The sequence below is a fragment of the Ambystoma mexicanum genome, chromosome 7q (genome assembly GCF_040938575.1).
Source record: "Ambystoma mexicanum isolate Mex_15411 chromosome 7q, UKY_AmexF1_1, whole genome shotgun sequence".
Classification (NCBI taxonomy): domain Eukaryota; kingdom Metazoa; phylum Chordata; class Amphibia; order Caudata; family Ambystomatidae; genus Ambystoma; species Ambystoma mexicanum.
Genome location: NC_090941.1, coordinates 180169020 through 180184738, shown reverse-complemented (window position 1 = coordinate 180184738; position 15719 = coordinate 180169020). Strand labels below are relative to the sequence as shown.

The window sequence follows — 15719 nt, the reverse complement described above, 5'->3', positions numbered from 1 at the left end:
GTGAAATGCATGTGCAGCAATCATGTGGTTGCTGGAAGCCTGTCATGCATTGGTATTGGGAGAGCGCTCCGACACTAATGTATGGAAGGGAGCTCAACAGAACTGCTCAGGTTACTTTGCATATAAGGTGATCTGAGCAATTCTGAAAGTGGCAAAAATTAAATGAGTGCATTCGCTGCGCTCCTTTCATTTGCGCTGCTTTTTGATAATCTGGCCCAATGTCTGGCTATACTATCCCATGAGCAAGTAATGATTCAATATTTATTCTAGTTGGAGATGGAAACTTCAATGGATGAATTCTCTGCTAAACGCTGTTTATTAGAAGGTGACGTTTTGCATAGTAATATTTTATTACAAATGCTTTAATACATTACACAATCACACATTTTATGTGTATATAAATACTTGTTTTTAACTCTGCACTATATAAGGCAAATGTTATTTTGTGGATTTAACACTAAAATCTTTCACTGTCTTCAAAAAGATGTTCTGCAGATTAGCATGTATGGTTGGGATTTGCCATGCAGCCTCTTGCATAAAGGTTGGAGGGGTTTTGATAGCTGTACATCCACTCACCCCCTACTCTACTGATACAGTGACCTTACTGAGCGTTCACTGGAAGGTAAGCAGCGTCTGTCTATATGCATTTAGAATGATAAAGGCACATTTCTAAAACAAATGCTCTGCACCACAATTAGAAAAAGAAATAGCCCTTCTTTCCCTTGCTCCAAATTGTGGGGGGATAAATCATATTGTATCCCCCTGCCTACAGTTGTGGGGGGGGATTTATCCCCCCTGTACCCCCCATTTCCTACGCCCACGGTCCTGAGGGATTCCACAGGGCAAGGCTACGTAGGGTGAATGAAACAGAAAAAGGGACACCAATTGAGTATGCCAAGTGAGAAAAGAGGAGAACCATTGAAGTGGTAACCCAGAGAAGCCACTTTCTTAGGTCGTAGAATCAAATAACTGGCCTCTCTGCGATCCTGCATAAAGCACAATCGTCAAGGACCGAGATCATGACTGATTCTGCGCCCATCCCAGGCCTGAACCCAGATTGAAAAAGGTGCAGACCGTGTTGTGATTCAAGAAAGCTAGCAAGTTGTGTCGTGACAATTACTTTGTTTCATCAGAAATGGTAGAGATATTGGCCATTAATTAGAGGCCAACGATGGATCTAAATGGATTTCTTTAGAAGAGAGGTAATTGATGCATGCTTAAGCTCCAAAGGAATAACCCCTTTAGAGAGAGAATGATGAAGAGCTGCAGTGAATATAGACGTTGTAGATGCTATAATCGTCGGCATATTCCAATTGTACTTTACATCACCTGTTATTCTTTGCTTCTCAGCTGGCCGGTACTGGTACCCGGGGCGGAATCCTCAGTCGTATTGGTCAGCTACTGGGGTCTACAAGAACTTTGGGATGAGGGGCTGTTTTGTTAAAGTGAGTAAAAAAGCATTTTGAGAGGTTTCTGATTTAGCATGAGGTTAACATCCAAAGTGGCGAGGGGGTTTACACTAGTTATTTGGAACACTGTATTTGATGACGCGCACATGGGCGCCAGCATTCAGATAATATGTACAGGAGAATAAAACGGTACCATGCAAGGAATGAAAGATAGAAAACATAAAATTAAACAGTAATAAAAGAAGAGCAACACTGTCTACATTCACAAGGTGAACTAGTTTGACCCTAAAAACTAAGAATCAAGACCAATAAAGTTAATTGGTTAATTTAGGCCCCACATAGAAGAATAACAATACCGAAACACAAGTGTACAGCTGAGAAGAGCACTTTGTTACTAACCACTGTTACAGGCATGGTACCAAGAGAGATGACAGAAAACTCAAGTTTTTCAAAAAGACTTAATTAAAATGTCAGGATGGTGTAAGGCCTAACCTGCACTATAACTAAGGTATGGATTATCTTTCCTAAAGAAAACTAAGGAAGGTCTGAGTCTGTAAGTCAAAATCAAAGTTCTTTCTGTGTCCAAAACCTATGCTTGCCCTCACAAACCCAAATATAAACAGTGTGGGATTCTTCTCAACCAAAATAGTTAAACAATAGTCTCTGCTGCTCTCAGCTGCAGTAAGTTACAATAGTTGTTGGTCTAACCAATGAGCTGCCAAATCTTGAGGTTCCCTTCCCCAAGTTCAGTTTAGCAAAGTTCGCAAAAAGGGGTTCTTGAGGTTCCTTTCCCAAAGACAGCGTTTCTCAGTTCTTTAACTTCTCAGGATTCCCTTGCCCAAGACTGCACTGTACTACTCGTATGACTTGCCACAAAGTCTCATGCTTGTCACCATCTAGCGCCCCCTGATTTAGGCGCAGTTGTCAGACCACAGTCAACCCAGCACAGGTCATGCAACCAGGAGCTCTATGCTTCTCCTTGACTCGATTTGCACTGTAGGTGAACTTCACAGTTGAGAACTCCCCGGTCTAGGCGTAGTTGTCAGACCGCACAGTCCACCCATCACAGGTCGCGCAATCATACGCCCCCCCCCCCCACTTGGCCTCTGTTGCATCACTCTTGCACATCAGTCTTTTGCAAGTCTTCTCCACATTGGTTTGTCAACCTCTTTGCTTTAATACTGTTCACAATGCTGCTTTCACTCAGTATGACATTCCTTTTCAGTTTATTTCCCAATGGTCAGTGTTAAATATGCCAGTATTTAATATGGCGTGATTTTAATTCAAACAATCCTTTCCATTCTACTCTGCATTTAATATTGCATATTTTCATTCACACTGTACTTCTCGTTTGTCATTCAAAATTGTCTAATTGCATTCAAGCAGTACTTTTCGTTCAGTTCGGTATTCAAGATTGAGTAATTGCATTCAAGCAGTGCTTTTCATTTAGTTCTGCATTCAAGATTTCTCATACATACTCCGTTTCGTGAACCGCTACTTGCCTGTGATGCCCTGGTGCTTCTCAGTCCTTTGACCCCAACCCGCTCTTCGCGTCTCCCCCACGGCGGTCACTGCTGCTCCCGCTCACCCTCCTGCCAGCCGGGATGCAGCCCGCCTTGACGTTGCTTCCTCGGCCAGGCACTTCTCTGCACACGCCAGTGATCGGAGCAGCTGCGGCTTGCAGCCGTTCTGTTCTTCAGTTGTTTGACAGCTCCGCTGTCCTCCACTTTCACGGTTTCCCGGTCCTGCATCCACCATGCGACTCGCTTGCTCCGGGTTGTGTGGGTCCTCTGGGATGGTGCCAGTCTCCCGACCTCTGGTCTCTTTCCACCAAGCCAGCTCTCTTTCCACCAAGGCAGCTTTCTCTCTTTATACAACAGAGCCATGTTAATGGGTTTTAGGTGTGTGTTGGCTGATATTGCCTGACCATAACTAATCCATTTTCTGGGTCATGCCTGACATTCATTAGTGATGTCTGCATATTCCTCTTCTATGTTCCAGTACTATAGTGGTGTTTCACATAGGAAGTGTGCATTACTCCTAGTCGCCTCTTCTTCGTCTCAGTACTAAGTAGGGGTGAATGGGAAATTATGGGTTGGGATTGTATATAACCCATATAAAGACTGAGGAAGGGTCAGATAGGCCCGTGTTAAGAAAGAGGGGGATACCATGTCTCGCCATCAGGCCCCCTGTCAGGTTTTTCGCATCACACAATAATTCATGCCATGAATAAGACCTGAGAGCTCAAAACACATATTGGAAATGAAAAAAGGGAATACAAAATATAAGCAATGTAATGTTACGGAAGTTTGTGTCTATTGTAATGAATTAAAGAAAAAGGGGAATAAAACTCTTCTGTCCTTCAAGGAGTATTCTCCTTTAATGAATGGATTAAGCGCATTACAATTACCCTCAAAATCTAAATGTTGTTTTTGGTAGTGTTTTATTTTCCGCCAGCCGAGTCCTTGAACTGCACGTTTATCCTGGAAAACCTTACTTTTTCACCAGGACAATGTTGCAAAGTTGTTTGTTTTTCAGTTTCTTCATATGCTAGCTTCTGCCAACATATGGCTTCTCAACAGACAGGCAACAAGTGTTCAAGTTTTGCCTAAAGCGGAAGATGGAAGTTTATAATTCACACAACCTTTCTGCGACTTAATGAGTTGTTCCTCCCCAAGTAAAGCAACAGCAAAGGTTTCAGTTTCTTCCTCGCTGGTGCGCTGCATTCTTGAATTATAGTAGGTGGCTTTTTCTTACAAATCCGTTGGGCATGGATGCCTACGCCATCAGGTCAAAGGTGGCATTTGAGGGCTTCCATTTGAACTGCAGTGATGTAGCTCATCCACGTGCATTCTGCAAAGAATATGCATTTGATATTGGATCTAAACCTGATGCTAATCCATCAACAGTTAGGTTGAATCTGCATGTCAGATTCTGCCCCTTCCTTTCAATGCATCTAATCAGTAGTCTGGAGAAAAGGGAACTGGACATAGGATTAAGTACTAAATACTCACCATAATGACACTTGTAGTTCTAGTCCAACTTCTCCTTTGTACAGACTACCCCCATCCTTCCCCATTCCCTTTGCCAATAACTTAAGATGTATGATAAAGAAGCAAAGAATGACAGAAGGAAGCAATATGTGGGCAGAGCCACAGATGCAATCTGGTTTCCTTTGTTTTATTTTGTGCTACTTCAGAAAAATGTTATGGTCCTTGTATGTGGGGCAGATATCTTGCCCGTATGGAGTAAGGGGGGGCGGGGCGAGGAGTACTAAGACCAACCTCTACTTAAGTAAACAAAAGAATGGGATGTTGCTTCATAAAGCCAAGGAGAGTGCACTTAATTTATGTCCACACATGAGTATGGTTGTCTTTGCTCATTTCTTCTCCTTCCTTTTCTGATGCACATTATTTGCTGTGGTCTTTTGGAAGGTCAGAAGGCCTTTGATTTACTAAACTGACCCACCTATATTTTGTAAAACATTCAGGTGCAAATAAATGTGTGCAATCTGTTTGCCTTTTTGTAGGTAAAAATACCAGATGTTGAGTTTTTTGTCAACTTGGGAGATTGGCCTTTGGAGAAAAGGAAATCCTCGCATAATCTTCATCCTGTCTTCTCGTGGTGTGGATCTGTGGAATCTAAGGATATCGTGATGCCCACATATGACTTGACAGACTCTGTATTAGAAACAATGGGCCGGTAATCTACAATTCACACCTTTTGGGAAATTGTATCTCTTTGAAAGGATGCCTTTTAAATACTATTTGTGGACTTGTTTGAATATGTTGCTTTTTCCCTTAATACAGGATCTTTTTTTTTATTACGTTTGCTTCCACCCTTTGAAGACCCCCTGGTCTTACCTATGTGACTGGTTACGTCATTTGTCTTATTGTGGGTGGGCTCTTAGTATCTGACATTTTAGTCAATACATTATCCTGGCATGGCAGAGGGATCAACTGAAAACTCAAGACTTGGAACGTTTGGTTCAAAAAGGTTTCTTTTATAGTAAAAGTTGCCCCTGGGATTTGGGTGAACAGGGTGTAACAATGGTAATCAACCAAAGATGAGCAATTCCAACTTGCCTAAGGTTAGCAGTCTTGCAGTCCATCCATCTTTTTCCTTAGCCCCTGCCTGTCAAATGAAGTCATTTTACGTGCTGAGTGGCCGCACTGTTGCCTGGTCAGAATGGGTCTCCCATGTGGTCTCTTCCACCTCTCGGGGCTCTGGGTTGCTGATCAATGTTCCATGGCTTTGGCTGCACCTCCACGGACCTGGTTATGTTGTGGTGTTGGTGGCAGATTCTGCCAGTCTCTGCAAGCACAGGGTTATCGGGTGCCCAGTCCACAGGGTAACTCTGGACACCTCCTCTGTCTCCTTGCCTTCTTTCTCCTCCATTCCCTACTCTTGTGCTCCTACTGCTTCCACCTCATCGCACCTCAATGATCTGGGCTTATTCTCCACACCTTAACTTAACATCATCATTCTCTTTTCCTTTCAGCCATCTTTCTTTCCTCTTGCTGTTTCTGCTACAATTCTATTGTTGCGCCTAACATCCTTTCCCCCCGCAACCCCCCTTTCACTTCTGCAGTTGTTTCCAAACCTCCCCCTCCCGTGTTCGTTGCCTCTTTCCTCTTGCTTGGCTCTTTATTTCCTGGTGCCTGGCTTCTTCTTTACACTTCACTCCTTTTCTCCCAGCCTTCTCCGTGTGACGAATCAGATGTATTTGTCACTTCTCCCCATGGGGACCGCCCCCTTTTGAGGCGAGGGAGGTGAGCCTGCTCCACAACACTCTCCCTAGGGGTAGAGGCCAGCAGGACCCCACCGGGAGAGACTCTCCCTGTGGGGACAAGGACTCCCGTTCCCGTTAGGAACTCCCTAAAGAGTCTCCTAAATTTACCTCTTGAACCATACCCCACAAGGGCTTCTACGAAGAAGGAACCAATATGTGTTATTGTGAAACAGTAATTGTAACTATCCCTTTAAGGGAAGACATTTATTTTACTGAGCCGAAGATGATGAATAACGAAGACAAAGGGCTTCAAGATGTCAGGAGAGAGAGCAAGAGAGAAGATGATATGATATGGTATTTATATCACGCCTATACACAAGTGTTTCAAGGCGCGACGAGGCAAGGGAGAGGGAACCAAAGGGAGGACAGACAGCGGTCCTACTAGGCCAGGTGTCATTCAGATCGCACAAGTGCATGGGAAGGGGGAACGGGAAAAGTGAGAGGGGGAAGGGAGAGGGGGAAGTGCAGGACAAGGCATAGTATAATAAATAAGATAAATAAAAACGGCCAGCAAGTGGCAAGTGTATGGTAAGTGCAGAACATAAGTGCAGGTAGGGGGACTGTAAGGATACAGAAAACAGTCCCCAGGTGCAGGGGTTGCCAGGGAGGCAGTGCAGGTGGGCAACTGGCGGGCCTGGGCCCGAGATCAGAAGGGATGCCAGGTATCCAGTGCAGTATCTGTCAGGAAAATCAACATAGGGAGAGGGGTAGTGAAAGCAGAAGCAAAGAGGAAGGTTTTGAGGTGCTCCCGGAACCGGAGATGGTTCTCCTCAAGTTTCAGGGAGGCAGGAAGGCTGTTCCAGAGGGAGACCCCTGCCGAAGAGAGATCTGCCACCAACTCGTTGCTTGGAGAAGCGACTGAGCCTGAGGGAGTTCCCGGAAGAGCGAAGAGGTCAAGAAAGAAGATATTTAGAAAGAGAGAGTTGAAGGTAGTTCGGCCGCAAGGCCCCAGAAGGCCTTGTGGACAACGCAGAGGGTTTTGAACTTAATCCTCGCAGCCACTGGGAGCCAGTGCAGAGATTTCAGTCCTGGAGAGATACGATCCCTGGGCTTGAGGCCAAGGTCAAGTCTCGCAGTCCTGTTCTGGATAGGTTGCAGAGGGCGGAGAGTAGAGGCAGGCAGATTTAGATAGAGGCTGTTACAATAATCCAGCCTAAAACTAAGACTGGGGAGGCCCATGGCTACATCACCTCTGCAAGGGGAGGAAACTGGAAACTCCAAAGAGCCTGTAGAGCCAGAGTCGAGTATGTCGACTCACTGGGTTCTATCTACAGAAGAGAAAGTGGAGCCTTTTATGTATAAAGACGCTCAGACTTTTAGGCTCAGCGCCTTTATACATAAGAGCTGTTGACAGGGCCCACAAATGCCATACTGGGCGCTGGGATTGACTCCCTGAATGCAAATGTTACCCCACGGATGTGCAGACTAAACCCTAAATAGGCCGCCTGTATATCATTTTGTTTGATTGATGCAAGTGTAGGTGGGGTAGAGAGTTGGGCACAAAATTCTAATGCTCACTCAAGGCGGGGGTTATTTCAACAAAACCTTAAGTCAAATGTGTTTACTGAAAGGCACACCCTCTTCTGGCTGCCTTAGCATCCACAAAGGCTGGTGGGATATGAATCCTTTAGGAGTTGGGGTGCACCACATGATTGGGTTAGACATGCAGGCTTTGAGAGGTGGGGCAGCAAGGGTGAGGGTGTGGGGGGGGGGGGGGTAAGGAAGACCTGAATTAACACCACTGGTTAGAGATGCACTCCCAAGCCTCTGGGATCCTCTATTTTTCTCCTACGAGCAGTGTAGTGGGGGTGATGCCCTCTTGCCTCAATGGCAGGTTGCACAGACACTTGTGTGCTTTATTTGCATGGAGGGCTGTGCTGCCTGCCTCTGAGCAGGGGCGTCTCCCGCTGCACTTTTTGTATTGACATTTATTTTGCTATGCTGAGCTCTTTGGGCTCTGCAACAACTATAGCGCATAATAATGTGAGGCAGCGGAAGTCTGACCCTGCCACCTCTTATTTCCCTAATAGCGTAGACACTCTGGCTGACAGGAGAGTAGTCCCCGCCTGTCCGTCAGCATGTCCACGTTGCAGAGTGGAGTGGAGGGCCAGCCGGTCCTCCATGGTGGTGCTGTGTCCAGTGAGGGGGAGTTGTTGTTTTAAAATATAATGTGTAAGTATGTATTTTTGTATGTGCGAGTCTATGTTGATATGTTTATTTTTATGTTCGCGTGCATGCAAGGAGTTGTTTGAATGATCTATGAAAGCGTGAGTGAAAGTGTTGTATGTAAGCCTGTGTGAGTTACTGTGCGAAGCGGGATAAGGCCACAAAATGAAGACGTGGACTCAGTCATGCCCCCAGTAGGCCCTACCCTTGGGTGCTGCTGGAGCCATGGCATTCTTTTTTGTGTATCGAGAGTAAAGCAAACCTAGTGTTGTTGCGTGGATAGACAAGCCTGCATTGAAGCATAAAACGCCAGTATCTGTTGATCCGCCAACATCTATACTAGCCATCAAAATAATAAATAATTGCATTCCATTCTAGAAAGGTTTGTGCAAAAATGTTAATCTGGTCTGTTTTAATCATTTCATTAGTGGAAAAGTGCACGCATTTCTTGTATATTTTTTTGTAAAACGTAAAAAGGCTTGTCATGGCATTCTAGTGAAGGAGAACATTAGCAAACATTTCTATGGAGATCACACAAACCATGGATCCCCGTACATTTCCCTGCTGACACATAAAACTGTCCGTTCTTACACGTACATACACAACCAACATTCATGCACACATATATCTCGTATATCTCTGTCACAATTGTTTCCAGACAAGAGTAAACCTGCCATTTTGTTTTTCCATGTGTCAGTATTATTTTTTCGATAGGAATTGCATATAGTCCACCCAGTTCCAAAGGGCACTGCCATGTTCATGTCATTCATTTGCATTTGACAGAAATTGCCTAATAGAACCATGCCCCGAGGAAAGCTGGTCCAAGGATTTAATTCACTGGGATGTGTAAGTACCACGGGTAGATCTACTATGCAAAATGCAAAACAGATTACACATTTTGAACCTCTTCCACTCAAAAGACTGTTTACTTTAGGTAATTTCAAATGATCTTTAACAAATCGTTACTCAAACCTGTCCTATATGTTGAGGCAATACAGGGCGTGTGCCCTTTTACTGTTCATCAAGGGTAAATCAAAGCAAGTAAGTGATCTTACATGCAGTGGTGGCCGGTGATTTTTTTAAATTGGTGGGGCGTGAATATTTGCCTCAAATTTGGAAGAACAACCGAGCGTAGCTAGGGAGCCTGAACCAACCGAGTGGGATCCGGGGTGAGGGTGGGAAAGGGGATGGGGAGGTAGGAGAAAACCGTGCATTATACAACACTTTATTTGCGGAACTGGGTAAAAAAAACACAGAATATTTGTAATTGGTTTTGTAGGGTAATTCAGTAAATCCTTCCCATAGATTCATGTCACCAACAGTGCACAGGAGCATTTCCCAATGCATTTTCATGATGTCTATCCCCACGATATATGCCAGTATAAAAACATTTTCACACTGGCCTGGCCCATTTATTTCCATGCTGGCTGCACCTTTATATGGCAGTATTTCCATATAAGAACGTACTCTTGTGTTTTGCGCTTAAAAATGGCATGCACAATAAGAAATTGTGTGCAACTTGCTGCTCCAATGCCGGGTCAGTCAATACACCTAATGTCGCTTATCTTTGCTTCATCATAGATGCCCAGAAAAAATGTCATGCCACACTAATAATATTGCGAGATTACTTGCACCAAAATGCCAGGCTAGCCATGTAATAATGCTTGCTTTATCATAAATGCTCAGTAAAAAAAGTCAATCCACAGTAAAAGATGGCTAGACTGGCTGCACCAAAATGCCAGTACCCTGGTTTTGTCAAATGGGATCCCCTCTCAGCCAGAGGTGGGATGACTGCCAGGGAGAAATCTAGAGCCAGTCCTTCACCTGAGCTGGATGGTGGCAGCTAAGAGTGCTCCACTTCCCATCCCTCCAAATACCCTTATATAACTATACAGTACGGATTTGCATCTCCAAAGACCGAGGAACCAAAAGGCTGCCCGGATGTTTGGGTTACCTGATTGATCTTGGGTTTTCTATTAAGAGGAGGGGGACCCCTGCGCTGACCTGGAAACACAACAAACACAAACAGCAGCAAAGGAGAGCGATGCAATCCCTGGAATCACCAGCACACCCTCATGGATGCAGCACCAGACTAGTCGAGACCAAAGCTGAAGTTCATATGAAGCTGTGTGGTTAGTTGTGCAGCACGTTCCAGCCTCCACGCACTCGAGAGAGCACCCTGCTACGGCCACTAGACCACCAGAAACTTGGAAAGGGGGGAAAAACAAAAGGAACTGCACTTAGCTTAGAAGAATCCCGGAAGGGGACCTCTTAGACGAACTGGTGCAATGCACAGCGTGGGCAGCCATTGCTCATTAAACTGCTGCCCAGTGTGGCGAAAAAGGGTGGGAATTAATCCACCATTTAACGCCTCTGTCACTCTGAAACCTTTCCTGGCGGGGAAGACCTGGTCCAATTGGTTGGGGACAGCTTGTCAATCTGGAGACTGGGAGGGAACAAGAAAGTGCAAAGGAAACAGGAAGTTGTGGATTATTTGGGTGAGGTCAGAGGAGGTGAAGTTGGCAGACTGAGACCAACAGGAGGTAGGACAGTGGAGAGAATGGTGTAGGCAATTTCCGGAGCCGGTGAGGTGTTGGTTTGTGAGTGCAAATAACACTCCTGTGCGAATGTGTGTGAAAGGGTAACGAGTGTAAGGTGTCAATGAAGTGACTGCAAGTTAATTAAGGATGAGTGAATATTGTGGATTGCAGAGTAGTAGCTGCAGGGAGTAGTAGTGTAAAGGAGAGACAACTCATGCGAAGTAGATCGGAGCAGTCTGATGAACATGGTAGTGTAGTAACAGCAAAGTGTGGAGGCAAGACTTAGATGGATTGTGGGAGACGGCGAGTGTGAGAGTCTGATTTATTTGGTAAATACACTGTGTTATGTCACTGTACATGCATGTCATGTAAAAGGTGTTATAATGCTGTCTGCCATCATCAAAATAAAGTTTACAAAAACAAACAAAGTGTGAGGAGTCTGGAAGAGGAGAGAGAAGAGCATCACATATTGAGAGGGCGAGAAAGAAGTGGGCATGAGAGAGAAGAGACTGAATAGGGTCTAGAGTCTGAAGGCAGTGTCTCATTTCCCTTTAGAGCGCTAACCCATTGTTAGAGTAGGGAATATTAGTACGTCCATGGGGGGAGTTTAGACGGATAAAGCCATGGGGCTTTAGGTCAATACAGAAGCTCATTTAGTCGTTTGCCTACTGAGGATTGAACAATTGGTATCTACTTACCGTGGGCTAAGGGTGCCTAGGTTAGTGAGGAAGTGCGTTTATAAGAGCGATAGAGAGAGGGATGGGTTTGGGGCCCAATAAATCTATATTAAAAACCCTTGAACGTCATCAGAGGCATGGAGTGTTTGTTGTGCCTTCGCTGCCATGTAAAACATGAAAGAGCCCTAATATCATGGCCTGATCCGACACTAAAAATGCATCTTTTTAAGTAGCAGGAATTACTAGGTGCAAACAAGTATTGACTGCAAAAGGATATGTTTTTAGAGTTTAACTTTTAGTTTTACTTACCTGTATAATACGCCTTTTGGGAATAGGATTTACTTTATTACTCACTAAAACATAATTTGGCCCAGAACTTAAAAAAAAAAGATAGGGAGCAAAATGCCTGCACTTCTAAATCTTATCTGGAGTCGTGCCTACACATGTCTACAATATTTAATTTCTGGATTATCCCACAATGTGGTCTATGAATAAAATATAAATCTTTTCATCCTAGCACTAAAAAGAAGCTCTGTCTCTTTTTTTTTTGTCTTTGTGTATGCATTGCTGCTATGGGACATTTGATTTTCAAACGGTTGGCGGAAGCGGCCACATGCTATATGCTATTGGTGCGGCTTGATGACTCACTTTGAACGCAGCTAGGTCCTTTCCTTGCAAATCTATCCGCAGACCATGCCAGCAGCGTGAGGAGTGGAGAGCAGCTTGTAGACCTGCAGCCCATCAGCCTTCCAGACTCAGAGAGTGACATTGCATGGGAACTCAGAAGGCTGTGTACGGGGATGGGTGCGGCCGCCTGCTGGCTCGGCTCGATCTGGTATAGCGGTAGGTATAGTGGTGTAAACTAACACAATCATCTTAGAAGGCAGAAGGCCTCGAGGTTCTTCAAGGTGCAATAGCAATGCAGCAGTAGTGCCTTAAAATACTTTAAAATACACCTGACCTGTGTCTACACCAAACCTTCTGTTAGGAGTCTCAGAGAGGGTGAGCGCGCAGTCACTGTCGGGCATTCGCCCTTTGAGGTGCTTGTTAGGCTGGTGGTGTAATTAATCTGTGATACAGTTTAGTTTACAGTATCTCCTTTTCTTAACAATGCCAGGGATGCCATGAATCTCCGATACCGCCCCTTCTGGACAACATGGTCCCTCAAACACAGTAGTATTGCATCCATTGTACACCCAACATGGCCGACGCTGCGGGGAAACACACGGTCTAGTCTCCCAGTAATACCTGTTGCTTCCTTGAAAACACATGCCCCCCGCAGCTCGGCGCATCTCAATGCTAAGCTTGTTCGTACTGGCAAGTTGCTACACTGATTCCATCCTTTGTCCGCTATCCTAATCCTTTGGCTTCCTTGCGGTTAGCCTTCCATTCCCTTCCTTCCTGGTGTGTTACTCTGTGCCGGTCCTCGCTATATCCGCTTCTCGGAGCTGTGCAAGTTCATTTTCATAGACTTCCTGGATTTGTTGTCTTCCCTCCTGGATTGTTGCCCTGTCTTTCCTGGAATCCTGCTTGGGACACTGAACGCTCCGGGCCATTGTATCCTTCCTCGGCAGGAGCCCAAAATTACATCTACACGTTACCTGCCTGCATACTGGCGACAGAGGAGACACGCCCCTTCTTGTACAAATCTCAAACTTCTAGAAAGAAGGGGAAATCTGCGAATCCAAGAAAGAAAACGTCAAGAGGCAAACAGGTGAGCCAAGAGTCCGAGGACTAGAGTGTGACAGTTTGAGACGCCTACAACCTAACATTGAATCCAACATGGAGACTGCTATACAGGACCTCATGAGGGGAATGCAGGAGTTATCAACAGAGGTCCAGAAACTCAAGGCTGAGAATGCAGCATTAAAACAACTCGTTCTGTCCAGGGGGACAGCATATCAGGGGAGCGCTTCAGTAGGCGGCATTGTGGATAAATATGATAGAACCTCTAAGGCATTGTGCCCTTTCCTTGATTCATGCCTGGTACACTTCACATTTAAACCTTACTATTTTTCCACGCCCAGGGCTAAGGTGGGCTTTGTAATCTCCCACCTTTCCGGGAATGCATTATCCTGGGCAACACCCTTGGTATCCGCAGGGGACCCTTTACTTGACAACTATGACGGTTTCATAGATGCCTTTAAGGCCATGTTTGACCGTCCTGAACAGGTGTATTGTGCCCAAGAGAAACTATTGGCATTCCAGCAAGGAAATCAAGATATGCTGTCCTGTGTAACTCGTTTTAAACAATTGGCTAAGGAAGCTGATTGGATCCCCGAAGCATGCTTTACCTTGTTTCGTTGTGGGTTAAATGAGGAGATCAAAGATGAATTGGTAAGAGTGGCCCATCCAGGATCCTTCCAGGCCCTTTTGGACTTATCCTTGCAAATCGATTTTAGGATACAAGGAAGAAAAGCAGAGCAAAGAAAGACACAGACTCCTCCACCGAAACCCTCTACAGAATATCCTAGTCCCAAAGGGCCAGCTACAACTAACTCTTGGGAACCTGAACCCATATAGCTGGGCTCCTTACGGGGACCTATCACTTCTCAGGAAAGGACTCATTGGATCAACAGTGGACTCTGTATGTATTGTGCATCTGACAAACCCCTGGTAAGAAACTGCCCAATAGCCCCTCCAAGGCGTTCGGGAAACGCCAGCTCCTGATCCTGAACGGAGCCCAGCTTCGGGAGACTAGTCGTTGCTGCCACTCTTCTCTTTCCTTGGACTCGCTTCCGAAGAACTCCCTGGTGATACTCCAGGTATTCCTGTCAACAGCTGACAAGGAAAACCTTCTGTCCTGGCTCTGGTGGATTGTGGTACCATGGGCATCTTCCTTGATCACGAATGGGTCTTGAAGCATGAAATCCTGAGAGAATCCAAAGGCGTTGTCCAGGTGGTGGAAGGAATAGATGGGGAAACCACCATCATCAGGACCCATAACTCAACAAACCACAGAACCTTTGCTTTATATACACAATCACCAGGAGTTGCTGCAATGTGATATTATAAAAGCAGCTCATCAGCCAATGGTTCTGGGCATGCCCTGGCTTCAGAGGCATAACCCGCACATCAATCGGCCTGGTGGATCTTTATTCCTAGGATCTGAATTTTGCCTTACACATTGTCTTTCCCGGAAAAGTCTGCATACCAAATCCACAGAAAACAAGATCCCGGAACAGCAACTCATCACCGTTTCCAACATCACTAAGGTACCTGAAAATTAACATCAATTCTCGGATGTGTTTTCAAAAGCCATTGTCCAGTCCCTACCTCCCCATCGACCTGAGGATTGTGCTATCGACACCGAAGAGGATGCAGTCATTCCCTTTGGAAGGATGTTCATTCTTTCTGAACATGAGAAAATACCCATAGAGAATACTTGGATACCAATCTAACCAACTGAACCATTCATCCTTCCAAGTACCCTGCTGGGGCCTCTCTATTTTTCGTGCCCAAAAAGGACACTAAGGAGCTCCGACCATGCCTCGATTACCGAGGTCTCAGTGTACCCTCAAGGGCCGTTATCCTCTACCACTCATTTCAGATATTCTAGAAGCCTTACATGGTGCTGTGATTTTAATCAAGCTGGACTTGCGGGGTGCTTACCATTTGATCTGTATAAAAGAGGGCGATGAATCGAAGACTGCCTTCAGAATACCTTTTAGTCATTTTGAATATCTAGTCATGCCATTTGGTCTTGCTAATGCTCCAGCGGTGTTCCAGCGCTTTATGGATCGAGTCTTCTCGGACATGTTATTCCTTTTTGTAATAGTCTATTTGGAAGACATATTGATTTACTCCAACAACGCAGTCTTGCATCAGGAGCATGTTACCTTGGTCTTACAACGTTTACGAGAGCATAATCTGCTGGCCAAACACGAGAAATGCATCTTTCATCTGTCTACAGTCCGTTATCTGGGATTCGTGCTAAGTCCCCAAGGAGTAGCAATGGATCCAGCCAAGGTTGAATCTATTCTTTCCTGGCCTGCTCCTAACTCAGTTAAACAAGTCCAGTCATTTCTGGGACTTGCTAACTTCTATAGGAAATGTATTCCCACATTCTCATCCATTGTACAACCTATTGTTTCTTTGCTAAAGAAAGACACTCCCTTTCATTGGTCAACAGTTC

General features: G+C 45.2%; 1 protein-coding gene across 2 annotated transcripts in view; it reads left to right on the top strand.

Moving 5' to 3' along the window:
- Positions 1–15719, top strand: part of POGLUT2 (protein O-glucosyltransferase 2) — a 637125-nt gene that overhangs the window by 346855 nt on the left and 274551 nt on the right. For both annotated transcript variants that reach the window (XM_069639036.1, XM_069639037.1), the window contains one exon: positions 4939–5111. In XM_069639036.1, the coding sequence (XP_069495137.1) occupies positions 4939–5111 (173 nt within the window). The remainder of the gene's footprint in view (positions 1–4938; positions 5112–15719) is intronic.